At 40.5% G+C, this 23,189-nt stretch overlaps 1 protein-coding gene across 2 annotated transcripts in view; it reads left to right on the top strand.

Annotated features, from left to right (window-relative positions):
- ncaph2 (non-SMC condensin II complex, subunit H2) overlaps positions 1-23,189 on the top strand; it is a 57,212-nt gene that overhangs the window by 13,229 nt on the left and 20,794 nt on the right. For both annotated transcript variants that reach the window (XM_072241366.1, XM_072241367.1), the window contains exons 5-14: positions 1,603-1,684; positions 2,170-2,241; positions 4,084-4,163; positions 5,050-5,204; positions 7,408-7,494; positions 11,205-11,302; positions 11,433-11,504; positions 13,024-13,090; positions 19,756-19,860; positions 20,153-20,206. In XM_072241366.1, the coding sequence (XP_072097467.1) occupies positions 1,603-1,684; positions 2,170-2,241; positions 4,084-4,163; positions 5,050-5,204; positions 7,408-7,494; positions 11,205-11,302; positions 11,433-11,504; positions 13,024-13,090; positions 19,756-19,860; positions 20,153-20,206 (872 nt within the window). The remainder of the gene's footprint in view (positions 1-1,602; positions 1,685-2,169; positions 2,242-4,083; positions 4,164-5,049; positions 5,205-7,407; positions 7,495-11,204; positions 11,303-11,432; positions 11,505-13,023; positions 13,091-19,755; positions 19,861-20,152; positions 20,207-23,189) is intronic.

Genomic DNA, 23,189 nt, shown 5'->3' with positions numbered 1-23,189 from the left:
AGCTTATATAAAGTAGAAATACTTTTCCACAATCATTGCCTGAACTGTTCTCCGTAGCGAAAATCTCATGCAAGCGCCGTCAGCAAAAACACGGCGCAAGCGCTCTCCAGTAACCTTTAAGCTATGAAGCTGCCAAATCATATCAAATAACACGTAAAAATACACAGCCGATATAAAGTAGAAATAATGTATGTACAGTGTAGTATCGCTTACTGGAATTGGGAAAGCGCGGAGCACTCTGATGGTGGTATGATAGACTGAGTCATCGGAGTTTGGGTGGTGCAGTGGCCCCCACCCTCCGGGCAGCGAACCGGTACCGATCCGCAAAGCATGCAGCAGTAGCCGGGAGGCACACAGCGCATCTTTAAGAAAAAAGCCGAAATAAACATGCTAATTAATTAGGTGCCACCCGGCACATAATTGTTGGCCCAGATCAGTGCCGATTGCGCGCCTGTGATCTGGGCCGACAATTACGTGTCGGGTGGCACCTAATTAATTAGCATGTTTATTTCGGCTTTTTTCTTAAAGATGTTCTGTGTGTCTCCCGGCTACTGCTGCATTCTCCGCGAATCGGTATCTGTCCGCGGCCTGGGTGTTGGGGTGGTGGGACACTGGGGTGTCATCTCATTGTCTGTTTCCATTAGAGCAGTTAGCTCATCTTCTCCTTTGACTGCCTGCCTCGATGTCAAAGGTCGAGGTTCGTTGTCTGCTGTGGCTGATGTGGCCTTGCTCGACTGCTGAGCCTTGTGCATTTTTCTATCATACAGTTCTTTGTAAGCACTCAAACCATCTTGCAAATATCCCCTAAACCTACGTAACCTTTCAAAATTAAAGTTGTACTTTATCATTACTCATTCGGTTTCGATTGTTATCCTTTCCTCTTCCAATTGCATCAGCTCTTCATCTATCAGTTCTTGGTCATGGGATGCCAAAACCTCTTCAACAACATCTTCGTCAGCTTCCACAAGCCAAACTCACTTAGTCCTTACTTCGTTCACCACGATCAAAACACTTATGTCTAGTTTTACGCTAAGTGTAACACCCTTACGAGCTCTTTCAGGCTTTTCCGATACCATAGAACTCATCTTGCAAACAGCTGCTCACAGGCATGTGTTAAAGCAATGCCGGCGAGATTGCAGTTCCGAATCCGGGGGAGAGTGGCTGCTCGGGGCACGCGCTGCCTTTTATTGCGCGCTGATTTTTTTCACGTGCTGCTTTTTTCGTAACAATGAAAACACCTTCTGTTAGCAAAAACAGGGTACTAATGTAGGTCTTTCGTAACAGTGAGGTTTCGTAAAGCAAACGTTCGAAAAGCGGGGGACACCTGTAATGTTGTTTCAGGAGGATTACCCATGGTAACAGATTATAATGATGTTTTAGAGTTGCATCTAGTAATCAAATTGGTGACTTTGTGGGACTGATGAACCTAGACGAGGCCTTTGTTTTGGGACCCTTGCATCCAGTAATGTACTTACAATAGTTGCAAACTATCATAAAATGAAGTCAATTCCTGTCTCCATTTTCTTGAAGCAAAAATGTCATTGTAATGACATTCTTGTTATAGAACCTGCTTGAAATGTTGTTTTACCTTCACTCTTTTAGGCGGAATCAGAAGCCAGCATCTATTGGGGAAAGTGGTACGGATCATGATATTTCTTTGGATAATCAGAATGCGGAAATGGAAGTAAGAAATTCTGACTTGTGATGCACAATATATTGAAATTAATATTTATTGCTAGTGAATGCTTAAATCAAACCTAAAGAAGGGCCTACATTGTACACTTTGAATTGAGAATGTCCAAGTGATGCAATTGTTATATTGAGAAGCTTTATGTGAGACTAAAGTGGTGATTCCAGTTCTGAACACTAACCTGGGAATACTATAATTACGTACAAAATGTATAAATAGAGCTTGAAATAGTGGCATTAATTACTTTTTAAAGTTGAGATGTACACATAATGTTCTTGGGAATTGGTTAAAAGTAGCATTGTAAATTTAACTGCCCTGCTAAGCTGTGCTGAGTTGCGTGGTTCTGTGCCATCTAGTCTGTGGTCAGGAATTCAGCATAATAGTTACTTCCTTGATGTGACATAGTGTTGTACATCTACTAAAACACTGGGAATTAATGTTTTTTTTTGTCATTAACAGCAGAAATCCTTGTTTTCCAGTTTTTGTCTCTAGATGACATCGAGTGTCCCTCAAAAAACAGCATTGATATGGAGAAGGAAGACAATTCTCCTGTAAGTAAACCTTATTTGTGATTATACAGTATTTTGGCATTATTGGTTATTTCATCTGTGAACACCATCTTTTTCTCCTAGCCCCAGATTTAGAACATGGACGTCACAGCACAGTCCAGGCCTTTTAGAGAGTTCTATAGAGCTGCAACATTACCGCACAGCTCTTGAACTCAACCTCCCAACTAATGAAGGCAACACATTATGTGCCATCTTAACTCCCTGATAACTTGTGCGGCTGTTTTGTTACAACGATAGGTTCTCTGAGCCAGCTCAGATAGACAGAAAGATACAAATTCCAATTATCTACAGTACTTAAAAGTACATTTATCAGGACAAAGCAGAGCAAACATTAAGATACTAATCTTGGTATGTGTGGGGCCCCTTTCACTGCAGCACATCTCTCATTCCTTCGATCCACTATGCTGTTCATGACCAGCCCATTAGTGAAGCCCAAAAAAAATCTACTGCCAAGCCCCCACCCCCTGGCCACTCTATACTTTTATACTCTTTTCACTGATATAAATGACTGCAGTAAGTGAACCAATATGTAGCACCAGTTCAAACCACTGAATCAGAACCCACCATCACTTCCTGCCACTCTTCATGAGTCCCACACCTGTATTCATCTAACTTTGCTGTTCCCACAGTAGTATTGAGCTCTATAAGGCGCTGGTGAGACCTCACTTGGAGTACTGTGGGCAGTTTTGGTCTCCTTATTTAAGAAAAGATGTGCTGACGTTGGAGAGGGTACAGAGAAGATTCACTAGAATGATTCCGGGAATGAGAGGGTTAACATATGAGGAACGTTTGTCCGCTCTTGGACTGTATTCCTTGGAGTTTAGAAAGATGAGGGGAGACCTCATAGAAACATTTCGAATGTTGAAAGGCATGGACAGATTGGATGTGGCAAAGTTGTTTCCCATGATGGGGGAGTCTAGTACGAGAGGGCATGACTTCAGGATTGAAGGGCGCCCTTTCAGAACAGAAATGCGAAAAAATTTTTTTAGTCAGAGGGTGGTGAATCTATGGAATTTGTTGCCACGGGCAGCAGTGGAGGCCAAGTCATTGGGTGTATTTAAGGCAGAGATTGATAGGTATCTGAGTAGCCAGGGCATCAAAGGTTATAGTGAGAAGGCGGGGCAGTGGGACTAAATAGGATAAAATGGATCAGCTCATGATAAAATGGCGGAGCAGACTCGATGGGCCAAATGGCCTACTTCTGCTCCTTTGTCTTATGGTCTATTACACTTTCATGGTTACGCTCTCAAAGTTCTATTACATTCAAGGCCACAATGGTGAACCCCTTAAAGAGCAGTGGCAACTTTAGAACAGGATGAACATGTGAACAATGGAACATAGGATGTACAATTTATCTCTGCTTAAAAGATGGAGTGCTCAATTATGGTTCTGCAATTGAAGAAATGCTGAGCAAAACTGAATTCTAAATAACGTGGTAAGCAGCGATATAAGGTTGCAATAGACTGGGATTTCACAGGAGGTAGATTTTCTTTTTAGAAGCAGTGTCTTTTTGTGGGGTGGGAGTCTCTTGAGTGACCTGATGACAGTCAGCCTATAATAGAACTAATGACGAGAGAAAAGAACATGGGTATGCTGACCTGAAAACCATTTGCAGATCAAAATTGAATTGTGACAGTCAACTATTTATATGGGGATACTCATTGTAAGAATACTTGTTCTGAATGGTAAAATATAAAAAAAAGTGGTCTTGTGTAGTCCTGGATGTATTTTTAATTAGTGTTTAAATGCAGGAACATTGCAGAATTTTGCAGCAGTTATCTGTATTTGGCTCTGACTGTCATTTGCTTTCTCTGAATGCTGAAGGTTGTGAGCATTATCCCAATAACGCCACTGGCACTGGTACCACCTGAAGAAATAGAAAAAAAGAACAATCCACTGTTCAGGTATGAAGTGTGCTGCCCAACATCTTTGGCTGATATGACTGCTTTTTATTGAATGCATCTTCTGCCCTCTCATGGACGCCTTGCTTATTTGCTTGGTTTCCTTCTTCCCTTGCTGCTTTCTCTCAGCAGAGATTTTGGACAGCTTCCGGTTGAATCATCACCTCAGCTGTTGGGGTGATGTGTTTGCTCTTAATAATAAATTGGCTGTCAAGAAAAATAGAGATGCCAAGTTAAAATGTTTCTGAGACTGTCAGTTGAATAAGGTATTGCTTGAGGATTTACAACAAATATGTACATGAACTGTGGAGTATTTGAGTCCCAGACTTAATTTGCTTAATTTACTGGCACTGAAGTATGAATAGAGTGTTTCCAACATTCAGAATAGTTTCACATTGAAATGTTCAGAAGAGGTATTTTATCAGTGGCCTCTTAAGGCTGATACAATTCCATAAACACTTACCTGACTCATATACTGAGTCAGATGGAGTAAAAGTTGAGTGCTATCTCCTGTGCTGATCTCAGCTCAGGTTTTCAGGAAGCCAGCAAGAGGAGGCCAGGACAAGTGTCCCAAATGGTGACCTGCCATGGAAGTGTAAGTATGGATTTTAGAGTCTCAGGGGTCAGACACTATGGAAACAGCCCTTCAGCCCAACTGGTCCATGCAACCAAGATGCATCCAAACTAATAGATGTTGGAGGAAGTGAAGCTTAGGATTGGGTTTTAGCTTGAGGGTCATGTTTACTTATCACAATGGTCTACTTGAGACCATTGAGTTGGATCCCAGCAAAGGACGCAGCAAGGGAATAGAAGGTATTCAGAAATAGGAATTGAAGGAAACAGTTTTAATCCTTGGAACCTAATGCTGCTGGTTTGCTCTGAATTATAGCCGAAGAGGAGAGATCCTGGGTAGCCGCAAGGATTTCCGAATGAATACGTGCACTCCTCATGCCACTGGTGCTTTTATTTTGGAGCTGAAAAACGCATCACCAATGAGCTATCTAAATAAGCAACAGCAGGACAATGCAGAACATAATAGGAATGGTAATTAAGTGTATGACCGAAAGCAGGTGTTGAATTTTCAATGAAAATGTCACTGATTTTCAATCTTTTTCTGTACCTTCGATCTTTATTACCATCTGATTCAACAACTGCTATTTCACAAGTACGTGATTTTGTTTATTGTGATTCTGTTATTAACTTCTCATAAACTCGTTAATTCAATCTTTTTTACCAAGTCACCTTGGATTTGAGCCCTGAATGTTAGTGAATATTTAATTATTTCAATTTCAATATTAAGTTGGCATGGTCCGAAATGATTTGCTGCAGGAAATGACTAAAGTATGGAATGTTGTATCTTGTAAGAGGAAAAGTAGATTTGAAGTAGAAGAAAATCAAAGGCTAAAGACCACAGTAGTGGATTTTTAGTTAAAGTTTCAAATTAGGTTTTTATAAGAGTATCTGGTATTTACTTGGGATTGGTGCAGAACAATGGACATTGTGATTTGATTGGGATTGTTACAATACAGATCTAGAAGAGAGACTCTGGACCTCTTGTCTTACAAAACGGTAATGTGGTGATTTTAGAATATTAGCAGGTCATGTAACTTTCCAAGTAAAGCCAGCTGATTTCCTCATTTAAAAATTCTTGACATTATGTCCTTCCTCTGCAGAGGTAACATTTCCTTCCTTTGGTTGAGTCTAACATCAACAACATAGTTTTTTGAATGCTAGCTTTATTATCTGGTCTTGGTGTGATGTAACCATGGGGTTAACCAAACTTTCCCCAACCAAAGTTGAAATAAATTTATGGAATATCAGATTTAATAGGCGTGGGTTGTAATTCTTTATATGGTGTCTCTGGGTATGAAATTCCTTGAACTATTTTATAATGGTCCTGAAGTAAAATCTCTTTGAACATTACATTGCAGTACTGAATTTTGGGAACTCCTGCTGTTCTGTGCCATTAACGTTGAAGTGTGCCAATGACCAGTTCTTGCCAGTTATTTCTTAAATCTTGCCTTTGGGCAATGCCTCTGAAACATTAAGTTAGATTCCACCTGTACACTGACGTGCTTCCCGTCATCATCTATTTACCCCTCTTTTTAATTGGGTCTTTGATTGAACCAAAACTACTTCCCTGTAATCACTTGGAGGACCAAAGCAATTGTTTTCTTCATTCCTACACAATACTTCTGTTTGAGGCTGAGCTAAACCTATTTCCAACTGTTCTACAGTGCACCATAATTACCTCCTATCCAATAAATGTTCCATGTAAACATCTAAATCAGTTATATAGTTCACATTTATCCTTTCATTCAATAATTTCTGTTGTCACTACTATTACACTGCTTGGTTTTGACATATTTGGCCTTGTTTTCAAATTCTCCATAGCTATGCTTCAAGAGCATCCTTCAGATCTAAAACCCTCTGAGATCTTGGCCTTTCTGTAATGAGAACTGAAGAAATAGAAGCAGGAATGGGCCATGTGGTCCATCGAGCCTGTTGCCCCCATTCACTAAGATAATGGCAGATCTGGCTGCGGACTCAGCTCCATCTACTACCTTTCCCCATAATCCTTAATGCTTCTGCTATACAAAAACCTCTGTAACTGTGTTTTAAATATATCTAATGAGGTAGCTTCCTCTGCTTCCCTGGCAATTAGTGCATTTTTAGCTTTCAAGGCTGTAAACTTCCTCAAACCTTCTGTTTGTTTAACTCTTTGCTCTGCGGGATAGTCTTTGAAACATCTCTTGGTATATTGGTTTCTGTGTTGATTTTGGATTTTGTCCTACTAAAAGTTGGTAGAAGTTCGAAGTCTTAATTTTAGGTTAATTTTACTGTGGTGATACCAGGAATGCATAACGCTAATAATGAGGGAGATTGGAAAAGCTGGGGAACTCTTGGACAGGGTTAAGAGGAAATTTAACAAGTGTTGAAGCGTGTTTAAAATGTAACTGTTTCGACTGATGGGAAAAATAATAAGACGTGGATTTGAAGAAATTGGCATAAAGACCAAGTGGGTTGAGTTGTTAAGAACTTTTGAGTCATTACAGCTACGATATTCTTGGCTTCCTCTGCTGTATGATTCTTTGAAGTTGGAAATTAGAAGGAGGACAGATGTCTCCCAAGATTGCTGCTAGCACTTGCTGAGAACACAGAAGGTTGTGTGAAATGTGTGCTATGAGTGCAGGCAGGCAGCACAGTTGGATTCTGCTCATTACTTCATACAATGTTTTATTCGTAGGCCTGCAAGATTTTGCACAAGACATGGTGATGGATAATCACGACAGTAAAGCTCCTGTTCTAGCATTGCACTTTTCAGATGATGTAGGTAAGTATAGTGCTCTGGAAAATTTTGGTACAGCTGTTTATCTGAAGAGAAGGGTCTGAATGATGAGGGCATCAATTGCAGTGCAAACGTTATTCCTGTTTTGCCTGTAGTTTTTATTTATTTGTTCGCAGATAAGGATATCACTGGTAAGACCACAATATACTATCAAATGGTAATTTCTCCTGAACCAAGAAGACAATTAAGAGTAAGCCGCAATGTGTACTTAACATTGCAGTTAAGGGTACAGAAACAGATATAGACTTGGCATGGTAACAATGGCAAATTTACTTCCTTGAAGAGCAATAACGATGCAGATGAGATCTCGTAAGAACCTTGGAGTTGTATGGCAACTAATATCAACATTAGCATTTTGTAATTACAGATTTTTAAAAAGAAATAGCTTAAAATTATACTCCCTAGCTACCTTTTGTTTTAGGTTGTAAGGGAACAGGGAGATTATGGTGTTTACTGCTAGAAAGTAGCACTAATGTAAAATTTCAGCCATAGTCCTCTTGAACGATAGAGCATAGATGAAAGGCTCAATAGCTTCTTCTTCTCCTCAGGTCCATCACCCCTTCTGGGGCATTGGCTGCCAGAGTCCTCTTTGAGCCTGTCTTTCAAGTTATCTCCCTATATAGCCCATTTTCTCATTCCTCTCCCAGGGATGAAATCTTTGGAGCTTCTGTTGGCATTTCTGTACACAAGGTTTTTACAAGATGGGGTTGCTAGCCCCAGGCCCAGCCCTCCTCCTTTTTCAGCCAGGCTTACAACCGTCCACGGTGGAGCTATTGAATCTGCTACTTTTTCTTATATTCTTGGTGGGATCTGAACTTCTCTCCATGTTCAAGCTTCCTGTTACTAGTCTGGTAACTTGTACAAGAAATGAGTGACAGGGTAAGCCACTGAGCTCCTGTGTTTGTTGCAGCATGCAATAAAATGACAGCCAAGGTCAGTGTCATTTTCTTGCACTAATCAGATTTGCTTGACATCTTGAAACTCCATCAACCTCTTTCCAGCGTATACTCAGCCACTGAGTTTCTTTAGCACTTACTGTTAAAGAATTTACCACTTTCAGGTTAAATAGATTTCTCCTTGGTCCTGAATGACCAACCTGTGAAACTAAACCCTGGTTTTGTACGCCCCAATCAGGAGAAACATGACCATTGCATTGACTGTATTAAACTAGCTAAGAATAGTCATACAATGTGGTCACCTTCTATTCTTCTAAACTTGAATATCGACTCAAGCTAGTTGTACTCTCCTCAAACCTGTTATCCTAGCAATCAAAACTTCCGCAGGACAGAAAATGAAGTGATTTAATCAACTTAAGTCATTGATTTATAGAATTGTACTACATGGAAACAGGCCCTTCATGCCGGTTTACCCATGCCAACTAAGCTACCAGCCTGAGCATGAGTTTGGGCCACATCCATCTAAATCTTTCCTGTCTGTGTATCTGTCCAGGTGTCTCAAATGTTTCAATTCTACCTGCCTCTATCACTTCCTCTGGCTTGTTTCATATATCCACCACTGTGTGTGTGTGTCTGTCTGTCTTGTCCTTTAGGTCTCCTTGTGGGTGGCACTGTAGCGTCATGGTTAGTGTAACATTGTGCAGCGCCAACAGCCCAGGTTTAATTCCTGCTGCTCTCTGTAAGGAGTTTGTACAGTATGACAGTGTGTTCCCTCTGTGACCATGTGGCTTTCCTCCAAGTGCTCTGGATTCCTCCCAGATTCCAAAGACACATGGATTTGTAAGTTGTGGGCATCCTGTGTTAGGGCCAGAAGCATGGTGACACTAGTGGGCTGCCCCCAGCATGTCCTCGGACTGTGTTGGTTGTTGACGCAAATGACTTATTTCAATGTATGTTTTGATATGTGTATAACAAATTGAGCTAATCTTTATCTTGAAGTCTCACCCCTTACATTATTTTTATATATACACACACACAAGGATGTACTCTAATCTAAGGAGGAGGAACCTTTCATCTTATGTCCCACATAATTTCAGCCCTCTCTAAGGTCATCTCTCAGCTTCCTTTGCACCAAGAAAGCAGTTCCTACTCACTATGTTTGAGTCATTTCTGTGCTGTCTCTATATTAATCACATCCTTCTACCGTTACAGAGACCAGACCAGCTATAACATTATGTCCAAACTCTTGTGCACAGTGCTCCAACTGACGAAAGCAAATATGTAACGCACTTTCACAATCTTGTCTACCTGCAGTGCCAGTTTTAGGGAACTATGTAATTTTACCTCTAGGTCTCTCTGTTCTATATCACTCTGTATGTCCTGCCAAGGTTTAATATCCCAGAATATATCACTCTGCACTTGTCTAAACTTTAATTTCATCTGGTAGTCCTTTGCTCACTTTCCCAGTTGGTCTATATGCTGTGGCAGCTATAGACAACCTTCACTGTCCAGCACATCACCAATTTTGATATAATCTGCAAACTTGCTGGTCAAATCAACGTATGTGACAAACTACAGGGGGATCAGAACTAATCCCTGTAGGACACTACTGGTTGCACCTCAAAATCATCTGCATTACCACTGTGTCTCCTTCCACCAGGTCAATTTTGCATCCAGTTTGCCAGCTTACTCTGGATTCCTTGTGATATAACCTTCCTGACCAGCTTTCTGTGTGGACCTTGTCAGAAGCCATGCTAAAATTGGCTTGGACAACATCTACCACCCTGTCCTTGTCAATCTTCTTGGTCATTTCTTCAAAAATAAGCCAAACCTGTGAGAAATTTTCCCAAGCACAATCATGCTGATTATCCCTAATCACTTATTATCTTTCCAAATGCAGATCCATCTGTCAGAATCCTTGCAATCATTGATGTTAAGCTCCCCAACCTGGAGTTTTTTGGCTTCTGCACAGCTCACAGCCCTTCTTAAATAAAGTACCAAATGGTGATTGAGTTGTTTTAAATGTCATTGACATAGCACCTGGTGTTTCTCATTAATTCAGAAGCATTATCCAGTTTACCAGTTGCATGTCTTTTTATCTCCATGGAAATTTAGATTCTAGATTCTATGGCACTGAAAGTTCTGGTGATCCTTGATGCTTCACACAAAGGACTAGTATTTGTATTTCAATCTGGGCTGTGGGCATCAGACCCTTGACCTGTTGGGGAAAGAAATGATTGACGCAGTTAATCCAAGTGAAGTCTTTTTTCCCCTCTTTCAAATAAATAAACCATGGTTCTTATCGGTATACTCTGTTTTGAGATTGTTCTCGCTTAACCCACAGTTAACTTCAACTAAAATATGTGGTGCAGAAAGCCCTACAATTAATAACAGACAACTGCTTAACTGTCTTTCCAGATGTCAGTATTGAGAAGGGGTTTGCATATCTGCCTAACTCAAATTGACAATCTAATGCTTTGTTCCCTTGAAATGCAGTGTCTGTTCGCACCAACAATGAGACATAATCTATTACTCAGATTAAGAGAAATGAACAGAATTTTCTAATGTGGTGCTGCAGGCTTCATTTTAAAATGGCTGCAGCAGATGAAATTTGTCAATTCCCACTAAGTATGTTCTTACAGGGAGCCAACTAGATCATGGAGACCCATAACGTGCCTATATTTTTAAACTCAACTCTTTATTTTCTAATTATCTTCCTGGAATTTGCTTTTGGGAGCTGGTTGTACCCAAGTACTTACTTTCCGGACTAAACACATTTATCGTCTCCTCTTACCTTAGGCCGCACAGGAATTGATGATGGTGGCAATGTTGATGATGATTTTCTCCCACAGTTACCAGAGGAAAAGATGGATCAGGAACACATTGCAAGACAGAAGGTAGGAGCTGTTGTGGGGGAAGATATTTAGAAGATTGGATCTGTGAGGAACCAGAGCATTTGTACAGTGGGCTGCGGGTTGCTATGTTTTTGCTCCTGATGTATAGTGTTGACACTTCATGTCCCTTCAGGGTGTATCTGAGGCTCCGGGTTATGCCCTCCGTGAGAAACGAGTGAAAACAATTGACCCAGTGGACAGAAAGGTAATGCTAACAAATTCTGGAATCATCATTCAGTGTTTTAAATTTAAGAAAATAATCTGCAGGAAGTCTGATTCTAACACTGGATGTGGTATCCTAGCAGTTATAAGACTGGACTAAAAGTACAGGAGTCTGATATTTGTGAACCTGAATTCAGTTAATTATATAAAACTGGAATAATAAAGACAAGTATTGATGCTGATGAACATGAAACTTAAAAGAAGGAAATCTCTAGTTCTTAACTGTTGTCTGAAATAATTCAGTAATCCATTTGCTAATATCGAAAAAAAAGATATATTGAGGATAAATAGGATCAATTAGTTTCCATGCATTCAGACTCAATTCCTATTGAACAAAGGTGCACCCAGCACATAAACCCTGCAGTTTCCATCTCATTGAACCTGTGTCAACATTGGGAGGGTTCTATAATATATAATTCAAGCAGCAGTGTGGTTCATATTGCAAGATTAGTGCTGTACCCAAAATTCCTTTCTTAGACTAATCAGAGCTGCAGCATAGTTGTGAGGCCTGATTACAATTTACCTTCTTCCTTCGGTTGCTAAGTCAGTCTATTTAGTTGAACAGTATTTGGAAATTGACACACTAAACTGTAAAATCAGAACCTGTTCTGTTTCCTGCATGTATTAAGAACTGTTCAGCTTCCTGGAAAGAGACTGAACTTTAAACAAATTAAGTATGTTTTGTTTGTAACATGCTTTTTTTTCGGTGGATGAAATTGCTTTGAGTATCTTAACTACCTTTTTAAATGAACGTAATTTAATTTGGAAAAGAGCATAGTTTTATTCTGAAAGAATTAATTGGGGCTGCTAAGTTGTTGAGGTTTATTTACAAATACGATTTGTAAACTACACATGCAGTGTGTTATTCATTACCATGCTGACAAGGACCAGTTCTGGTTCACCATGGATTTAGAAGAGCATCAGTTTCTCAAAGTGCGTTGTCAACTTGATGAATCTATGATACAAGAGCCAGAGAGCAGCAGCTGCATATTATAAGCTAAGTTATCATGCAACCAGACTGGATCAGATGAAAGGATCTCAAGGTAAATATATGATGACATATATGTACTTTGAAAATAAGTCTTTCAGTCCTGTCACATCCACATGTGAATGATGGACATTTGAATACTTAGCAGCAGGAGGATTCTCCTTAATGATAAACGGGTCCAGCACATGAGTTTGAAAGACAAAAGTGTATGCAAACATTTCAGTTTCACCCAGAAATACTGAATTGGATGATATTTCTTGATTTTATTACCTATTATCAAGTAACAATAAAATGATAGAGCAACACCTGACTTTGACCACTATTAAGAAGGGAGTACCCAGATTCCAAGTTAGGATGATGTGTGATTATGAGGCGGAGTTTGCAAGGGTTCCTGTGCATCTTTTGAATGGACCTGTCAGCTTATGTTACTGTGCTCCTACTATAGTGATATTCACTCAGCATTGCTATACAATTGCAAAAGCACTATCTTCAGTTATTATTTTTCGTGCTGCAGGAAGTGCTTGATCCTTGGAGGAGCTTGGACCCCTTTGAAGCCACACAAGACAAGCCATTCAAGAAAGGTATCCACCTGAACTTCTCCAGGTGTTGTGTCTGTTGTTTCAGGAACCCAGCCTGAAGATATGAACTTCTTTCAAACCAAAACATTTATTTGATTTAACTGTGACTGGTTTCTTCATCAAAAATCCAACTGGAGGAGCCTGGTGATAACTCTATGTCATTCTAGATCATATACAGCACAGTACAGGTCCTTTAGCCCATGATGTGCTGACTTTTTAATCTACTCCAAGATCAATTTTATATATATATATATATATATAAACTACCACTGACATCCCTCCTATACTTTCCTCCAATCCCCTTAAGATTATGTTCTTTCATATTAGCCATTTCTGGCCTGAAGAGAAGGCTGTAGGTGTGCACTCTATCTATGCCTCTTACCATCTTACAAACCTCAATCAGGTCACCTCTCATCCTCCATCGCTCCAAAGAGAGAAAACTTGGTTTGCTCAAACTTTCCTCATCAGACATGCTCTCTATTCCAGGCAGCATCCTGATAAATCTCTTCTGTACCCTTTCTAAAATTTCCACATCTTTCCTTTAATGGAGTGACCAGACTTGAACACAATACTCCAAGTGTGGTCTAACCAGAGTTTTTTTTAGAGCTGCAACATTATCCTGGGTACTCTTGAACTCAGTCCCCTGTCTAATGTCTTTTTAACCACCCTTTCAATTTGCCCGGCAACTTTGAAGGATCTATAGAAGTAGACCTCAGGATTCCTCTGTTCCTCCACACTGTTAAGAATCCTGTCATTGAACTTGTATTCCGCTTTCAAGTATGACCTTCCAAAGTGTATCACTTCACACTTTTCTGGATTGGACTCCATTTGCCACTTTTCAGCTACCTATCAATGTCTTGTTGTAACCTACAGTAATCTTCAATACTATCCGCAACACCATCAGCCTTCCTGTCATCTATAAATTACTAACGCACACTTCTACTTCCTGATCTAAGTCAGTACAGATCCCTGCGGAACAGCACAGGTCCCTGCGGAACAGCACAGGTAAACTGACCTTCAAGCAGAGTACACTCCATCTACCACTACCTTCTGCTTTCTGTGGGCAAGTCAATTCTGAATCCATACAGCCAAGTTTCCCTGGATTCCATTTCTCTTGATTTTCTGAATGAGCCTACCATTGAGAGCTTTGTTGAATGCCTTACTAAACTCCACATCCATCGCTTTACCATCAACAATTTGTTATGTCACCTGGAACAATTCAATCAGGCTCATGAAGCACGATCTCTCAGAAAGCTTTGCAGAGTATCTCGAATCAGACAATGCTCCAAATATTTGTTAATCCTTTCTCTAAGAATCAGCTCCAATAGTTTGCCCACCACCGATGTAAGACTCATTGGTGTGTTATTCTAAGGATTATTCCTACTACCTTTCTTGAACAAAGGCATAACATTTGCCATTCTCCAATCTTCTGGTATTACTCCTGTGGCCAGTGAGCACTCTAAGAACATCATCAAAGGTGCAGCAATCTCTTCCCTTGCTTCACGTAGTAACCTGGAGCATATACCGTCCACCCTTGGGGACTTATCTGTCCTAATGCTGTTTGGAAGTTCTGGTACATCTTTTTTTTACCGACAGATTCCAGCGTATTAGGCTGTTCTAAACAGTTCTCATATTCGTCAAGGTCCCTCTCATTGGTGAATAGAGAAGCAAAGTATTCATTAAGGACCTCCTCAAACTCCAGGCTCATGTTTTTCACTTTTATCCCGGCTCAGTCCTTCCCTTGCCCTAATTACCCTCCTGTTCTTCAACTATGTGTAGAATGTTTTAGAGTTTTTCGTAATCCTACTTGCAAAAACCTTCTAATATGCCCTTCCATCACACCACCAGCAACTTTTGCAAGATAGTACCAGTAAACCATGGTGATGTTCTGCGGGTGACAGACAATGCTTTTGAACTTTTCTAGCTCTCTTAAGTCCCTTCTTAAGCTTCTTATCTCTCAAGAGTCCTGTCTGATCCTTCCTAAACCTTAAATATGCTTCTTTCTTCCTCTTGATTAGATGTTCCACTTCTCTTTTGGTTCTTATGGTTCCTTCATACTATCATCCTTTTCTTGCCTCAATGGGACAAACCTATCCAGAATGCCAAGCAAGTGCTCCCTAAACAACCTCCACATTTTCATTGTGCATTTCCCTGAGAATATCTGTTCCCAATTTAAGATACCATGTTTCTGCCTCATAGCATCAGGGTTCGCTTTCCCCCAATTAAATGCTTTCTCATACCATCTGCTCCTATCCCTGACCATGGCTATGGTAAAGGTCAGCAAGCTATGGTCACTCTGAAATACTGTACTCACCCACCAAGAGATCTGTCCCCTAACCAGATTCATTGCCTAGTACTAAATTCTATATGGCTTCTCCTCTTGTCAGCCTGTCAACATACTGTATTGTGTCAAGAATCTTTCCTGAACGTATCTAACAAGCTCTGCCCAATCTAGCCCTTTTTGCGGTAATGAAGTGCCATTCAGTATTAAGGAAGTTACAATCATGCATGACACAGCCCTATTTTTACACCTTTACAAGTCCTGTTCTTCAGTGTCTCTTGCAATTGGGGATTCTATAGAATACTCCCAATGGCAATTGTTCCCTTCCTGTTTCTGGCAGTCACCCACACTGACTCAGTAGATGATCCCTCCATGATGTCTTCCCTTTCTGCAGCTATAATACTCTCTGTAATTAACAATGCCACTGCCCCACCTCTTTTACCTCCTTACTTGTTCCTTTTGAATCCCAGATTAGTGAAACTTGGCTACAGGAGGGGCAGGACTGGCAGCTTAATATTCCAGGGTTCCGATGTTTCAGATGTGATCGAGGCAGAGGACTGTAAGGTGGGGGTAGGTGGTAGCATTGCTTGTTAGGGAAAATATTACAGCAGTGCTCAGGCAGGACAGACTAGAGGGCTTGTCTACTGAGTCCTTATGGGTGGAGCTGAGAAACAGGAAAGGTATGGCCACATTAGTGGGATTGTATTACAGACCACCCAATAGTCAACGAGACTTGGAAGAGCAAATCTGCAGAGAGATAGCAGGCAACTGCAGGAAACATAAAGTTGTGGTGGTAGGGGATTTTAATTTTCCATACATTGATTGGGACTCCCATACTGTTAGGGGTCTAGATGGTTTAGAGTTTGTAAAATGTGTTCAGGAAAGTTTTCTAAATCAGTATATAGAGGGACTAACTAGAGGGGATGCAATATTGGATCTCCTGTTAGGAAACGAATTAGGGCAAGTGACAGAAGTCTGTGTAGGGGAGCACTTTGGTTCCAGTGATCATAACACCATTAGTTTCAATTTGATCATGGACAAGGATGGATCTGGTCCTAGGGTTGAGGTTCTGAACTGGAAGAAGGCCAAATTTGAAGAAATGAGAAAGGATCTAAAAAGCGTGGATTGGGACAGGTTGTTCTCTGGCAAAGATGTGATTGGTAGGTGGGAAGCCTTCAAAGGGGAAATTTTGAGAGTGCAGAGTTTGTACGTTCCTGTCAGGATTAAAGGCAAATTGAATAGGAATAAGGAACCTTGGTTCTCAAGGGATATTGCAACTCTGATAAAGAAGAAGAGGGAGTTGTATGAAGTGTATAGGAAACGAGGTAAATCAGGTGCTTGAGGAGTATAAGAAGTGCAAGAAAATACTTAAGAAAGAAATGAGGAGGGCAAAAAGAAGACATGAGGTTGCCTTGGCAGTCAAAGTGAAGGATAATCCAAAGAGCTTTTACAAGTATATTAAGAGCAAAAGGATTGTAAGGGATAAAATTGGTCCTTTTGAAGATCAGAGTGGTCGGCTTTGTGCGGAACCAAAGGAAATGGAGGAGATCTTAAATAGGTTTTTTGCGTCTGTATTTACTAAGGAAGCTGGCATGAAATCTATGGAATTGAGGGAATCAAGTAGTGAGACCATGGAAACTGTACAGATTGAAAAGGAGGAGGTGCTTGCTGTCTTGAGGAAAATTAAAGTGGAAAAATCCCTGGGACCTGACAGAGTGTTCCCTCGGACCTTGAAGGAGACTAGTGTTGAAATTGCGGGGGCCCTGGCAGAAATATTTAAAATGTCGCTGTCTGCAGGTGAAGTGCCGGAGGATTGGAGAGTGGCTCATGTTGTTCCATTGTTTAAAAAAGGATCGAAAAGTAATCCAGGAAATTATAGGCCGGTGAGTTTAACGTCAGTAGTAGGTAAGTTATTGGAGGGAGTACTAAGAGACAGAATCTACAAGCATTTGGATAGACAGGAGCTTATTAGGGAGAGTCAACATGGCTTTGTGCGTGGTAGGTCATGTTTGACCAATCTGTTGGAGTTTTTCGAGGAGGTTACCAGGAAAGTGGATGAAAGGAAGGCAGTGGATATTGTCTACAGGGACTTCAGTAAGGCCTTTGACAAGGTCCCGCATGGGAGGTTAGTTAGGAAAATTCAGTCGCTAGGTATACATGGAGAGGTGGTAAATTGGATTAGACATTGGCTCGATGGAAGAAGCCAGAGAGTGGTGGTAGAGAATTGCTTCTCTGAGTGGAGGCCTGTGACTAGTGGTGTGCCACAGGGATCAGTGCTGGGTCCATTGTTATTTGTCATCTATATCAATGGTCTGGATGATAATGTAGTAAATTGGATCAGCAAGTTTGCTGATGATACAAAGATTGGAGGTGTAGTAGACAGTGAGCAAGGTTTTCAGAGCCTGCAGAGGGACTTGGACCAGCTGGAAAAATGGGCTGAAAAATGGCAGATGGAGTTTAATACTGACAAGTGTGAGGTATTGCACGTTGGAAGGACAAACCAACGTAGAACATACAGGGTTAATGGTAAGGCACTGAGGAGTGCAGTGGAACAGAGGGATCTGGGAATACAGATACAAAATTCCCTAAAAGTGTCGTCACAGGTAGATAGGGTCGTAAAGAGAGCTTTTGGTACATTGGCCTTTATTAATCATAGTATTGAGTATAAGAGCTCGAATGTTATGATGAGGTTGTATAAGGCATTGGTGAGGCTGAATCTGGAGTATTGTGTTCAGTTTTGGTCACCAAATTACAGGAAGGATATAAATAAGGTTGAAAGAGTGCAGAGAAGGTTTACAAGGATGTTGCCGGGACTTGAGAAACTCAGTTACAGAGAAAGTTTGAATAGATTAGGACCTTATTCCCTGGAGCGTAGAAGAATGAGGGGAGATTTGATAGAGGTATATAAAATTATGATGGGTATAGATATAGTGAATGCAAGCAGGCTTTTTCCACTGAGGCAAGGGGAGAAAAAAACCAGAGGACATGGGTTAAGGGTGAGGGGGGAAAAGTTTAACGGGAACATTAGTGGGGGCTTCTTCACACAGAGAGTGGTGGGAGTATGGAATGAGCTGCCAGACGAGGTGGTAAATGTGGGGTTTTTTTAACATTTAAGAATAAATTGGACAGATACATGGATGGGAGGTGTATGGAGGGATATGGTCCGTGTGCAGGTCAGTGGGACTAGGCAGAAAATGGTTCGGCACAGCCAAGAAGGGCCAAAGGGCCTGTTTCTGTGCTGTAGTTTCTATGGTTCTATCATCCAGCAACTATTCCTGCCCTTGTGACAGCCAAGTTTGTGTAATGGCCACGGTGTCATAGTTCCATGAAGCATATGTGTCTTTAAATTTCTTCTTGCTAATATAGTCCAACTCCAGGTGGTGAGCTGCTGCCTTGTTCATCTGCAGTCCTTCTGGTCAAAGTACTTCAATACTATTGGGTAGGAAATCCTAGGGTTTAACCAGTTGGTGGTAAAGTCTAAACAATATGTTACATGAGAAAGAACTGGTAGGTGTTTCCTATAAGTCTGGTGGGAGGTGTTGTCTGAAAAGCCTGGATTGTATTTATTTCAGATGGTGTACCCTATAGTCACTGGATAGAAAGAATTAACATTTTAGGTACTTGATGAGATGCCAACAAAGTTGACAGCTGTGGATAAGTTGTGTTCTGATGTTGTTGGCATTTAAGCTAGGTGGTCAATTTTGACATGATCTTGGGCTGTCAGTGATGTTACTCCATGGAACCAAGACGAGAAAGAGAGTTGGATTTTATCCTAGTCTCAATGCCAGCACTTTCTAGCAAAACTGTTTGGGAAATGGTTAATCTCAATGTTACTGCCAGACTGTTGAATGATACTTTCAGGAATAAATTTTCACACAGTAATTAGCTGTAATCTGGAGAACCTCGTCTTTCACAAGAGTTTAGATGTTAGATGAGCTCTATAGATATTAGCCAAGATTATTAAGGATTGTGGTGTTTACATTAAAAAGAATTGCAAGTGAAGGTGATGTGCATTTTCATTATTGAATGGTGATTTCGGTTTGCGGCGCTGAAAGGTCTGTTCCTGGATAACGTCTTTGCCTTTTGGTCCATTGTTTCAAGAATTGACTAAGCACTGATTTGGAGTGAGCTATTTTGCGCAAGCTGGTGTTTTGGAATGTGCCATCTTGTTTATACTGGAGATCTGACTTGAAACTTGATATCTATAGCCCAGAAATCAAATGATCCAAGTTCAAACACCGACCACCAGTAAATCAGATGTTATTGATTATGGCTGATTGTGATGTAGGGACAGGGAATTACTCAGGCTGTTAAGCTGTTTGATTTTTTTAAAAGTTTTACTGTTCTGTTGTCAAAATGGTGATGGGGTGACTTTTGTCTTTTTTAGGAAGGTATTTTATCATCCCATCATGTGTCAATGTCACAGGAACCAAACGGAAGCGGAAAAGCTTTGGAAAAGTGAAAGACTTTGGGAAATGGTTCTCTGGAACATGTGAGTGGCTCCTGATATGATTCTCCCAATGATCATTGAATACATTGAATAATAGGCTGTGGCCCCTGGGGTCTGCATTGAGCATGGATGTTTCAAATGTCACTATTACATGTATAAAATATTGTGGGTATCTTCTGTTGAAAGCAAGTTATCTGTAGACAAGATTTATAAACTGAAATCTGTTTTAAAGTGGCTTGCAGTTGGTGTACTCTGCACAGTGATGTTTACTGCTGTTAAAATAGTTTTCTCTGTTTCTTTGTTGCACTGCTCCCTTTTTCTTTTAACTTATTAGATTATGGTGGACAGAGTGATACAAAGAACAAAAAAAGAGGACCGATGTTTGCAGGTGAGAATTAATGCTTATAAGTTAAGGCCAGTTTTTATTCCCGTCTCAGTGGTTCATTAAAAGGATCTTCCCTGACTTTATTGACTGAAAGAATCGAGGTGATTCAGCTGTAAAAGGAATAGCACCCAAATCCTGACTGAATCCTATTTCATCACTGAGCACTTGGTTTACTCATTTCCTTAATCTTTCTTGTCCTCTGGCCACATTTGCTGTGGATGGATTGGAAAGCTAGTGGCAAAGAAGAGTTCACGTTTGCAGTTTAATGAGAAATCGGATGTCACATTTTTGATGCTGTTTCTGTTGACCAGAATAAGCAACCCCCACATTAGAGGGATTATATTCCTGGAAAATCACATCATCTGCACGTGCATCAAGAAAAGTGAATTGGAAAAAAAAATTGAGAGTAAATTTTATTCCATGTCATAAAATTTTGGGTGGTGATTTATGAATTCTGTAGGAGTAAACTGATGTTGTTTGAAGTAGTTGCAAAGGGGTCAACTGTATTTAAGTGAAAAGCTGGAGAGGGTCCAGAGATGCCTCCAGAGGCAATTACAAGAATGGATGAGAAGCCATTACATAAGACTTTCTGTAGATCTTTGAAAGTAATTCAGCAATGCAGAAGAATATGGTGCTAAGTGTTGTAGACAAGTCAGGAAATGTTTTAAAAAAGCTTAATTTGATAATTTTGATAGAATGTTATTTGTTACTTTGAGAGCTATTGTGTTGCCCTAGGAGGGGTAGAAACCAGTGTGTGGGTATTTGAAAATAAATTGTTGGAGGCAAGAGTGTGGACTTGTCAAAGGAAACTGGAAATAGAGGGAATTATTGAATGGGGATTTGCAAAGGGGAATCAATTACTTATGAAGAATGTAATGATTTGATGTATGTTATGAAGGTGTTTGGGGCAGTACCTGTGGGGAGAAGACCATAACAACATCAGGTGAAGCATAGGCAGAATGGATGTTATGAAGGAATTACTCCAGGAATTAGTTTTTTTTTTTGGAAACGTGAGCTCGGAGAGAGCGTAATGGCAAGGTGAAAAGAAACTAGGTAAGATGCAGGTTCAAAATCAGGTTTTATCATCACTGTCTTGTATGACATGAAATTTGTTAATTTAATAAAGTAGCAGCAGTATTGTGCAAACACCTGAATTACAAAATAGTGCACAAAAAGGAATAATGAGGTAGTGTTCATAGACCATTTAGAAATCTAATAACTGAGGGGAAGAAGCTCTTACTGAACCATTAAGACTCCTCTGCCTTCTCCCTAATGAAGTATGTTTCTCATGGTGAGGGTTCTTAATGATAGATTCTGCGTTATTGAGACTGCCTCGATGGTGGGTGGTGGTGGTGGGGTTGTGCTTGTGATGGAGCTTGCTGATACTACAACTCCTCTTGCAATCCTATGCATTGGAGCCTCCATATTAGGCTGTGATGCAACCAGTTAGAATGCTTTCCACCATACAGCTATAAAAATTTGCAGGAGTCTTTAGTGACATACCAAAACGAATGAGAAATTTCAAAACCTGTGTTAATGATAATGAACCTAATCTTGATCTTAACCTCCAATGAAGTAGACCCACTGGCATGCCACCTCTGTGATTGCATGTGTGTTAGGCCCCAGACAGATTGTTGCAGATGTTGACACCCACAAACTTAAAGCTGCTTGCCCATTCCACTACTAAACCCTCAAATGAGGACTGTTATGTGTTCTCCCGACTTCCCCTTCCTTAAGTCTACAATCAGTTTCTTGATCTTGATGATGTTGAATGCAAGGTAGTTGGTGCAACACCACTAAACCAGCTGATCTGTCTCCTGTACACCTCATTGCCATCGAGATTTTACCAACAACAGTAAATTTATAATAGAAAATGGCATTTGAGCTGTACTTAGCTACACAGCCATGTGTATAGAGCAAGTATGGCAGTGAATACGTGCATCTTTGAGGAGTACCAGTGTTATCAGTGAGGAGAAGATGGTATCACTGATATTTACTGACTGGTTTCTTAAAGATGAAATAGAGGATCCTGTTGCAGAGGGGGTACTAGAGGCTGAGGTTTAGAAGCTTGGTGATTAATACTGAGGGTATTGAATACTGAATCTGGTGTTTGTATTTTTTTTGCTGTTGTCTAGGTGCTCCAAAGTAGAGTGGAGAGCCATTGGCTTTTGCATCCACTGTAGACAAATTGCAGCGGGACCAAGTTGTTGCTCTGCAAGAGTTAATTCTAGCCATAACCAACTTCTCAAAGCATTTCATTACGATAGATGTGGTTGAAGCAGCTTATCCTTCTCTTGGGCATCAGTATAACTGCTGTCTTTTTGAACCAGGTGGGAACATCAGACCACAGCAGTGAAAAGTTGAAGATGTATTTGAACACTTTAGGCAGTTGATTGGCACAGATTTTCAGTATCCTGCCAGGCACACCATTGGGACCTGACAGCTTGCAAGGCTTCACCCTCTTCAAAGTTGTTATGTCACCCTCACATAGAGTCAAAGTTTAAAGTAAATTTATTATCAAAATACATATATGTCACCATATACAATGCTGAGATTCATTTTCTTGTGGCCATACTCAATAAATCTATAATAGAATAATAACCATAATAGAATCAATGAAATGCCACACCAACTTGGGTGTTCAACCAGTTTGCAAAGACAGCAATCTGTGAAATACATAAAGGAAGAAATGATAAATGATAATAAATAAGTAAGCAATAAATATCGAGAACATGATGAAAAGTCCTTGAAAGTTGAGTCAGTAAGTTGTGGGAACATTTCAATGATGAGGCAAGTGGAGTTGAGTGAAGGTATCCTCTTTGGTTAAAGACCCAGATGGTGGAGGGGTAATAGCTGTCCCTGGTGGTGTTAGTCCTGAGGCTCTTGTACCATCTTTCTGATGGCAGCAGCGAGAAGAGAGCATGTCCTGGGTGATGGAGGTCCATCATCAGTGTCGCTGGATGCTGTAGGGATTTTATAGGTTTAG

This window comes from Mobula birostris, chromosome 23 (assembly GCF_030028105.1).
Source record: "Mobula birostris isolate sMobBir1 chromosome 23, sMobBir1.hap1, whole genome shotgun sequence".
NCBI classification, from domain to species: Eukaryota; Metazoa; Chordata; class Chondrichthyes; order Myliobatiformes; family Myliobatidae; genus Mobula; species Mobula birostris.
The sequence above is the reverse complement of the archived record's forward strand: the minus strand, read 5'-3'. Positions and strand labels throughout refer to the sequence as shown.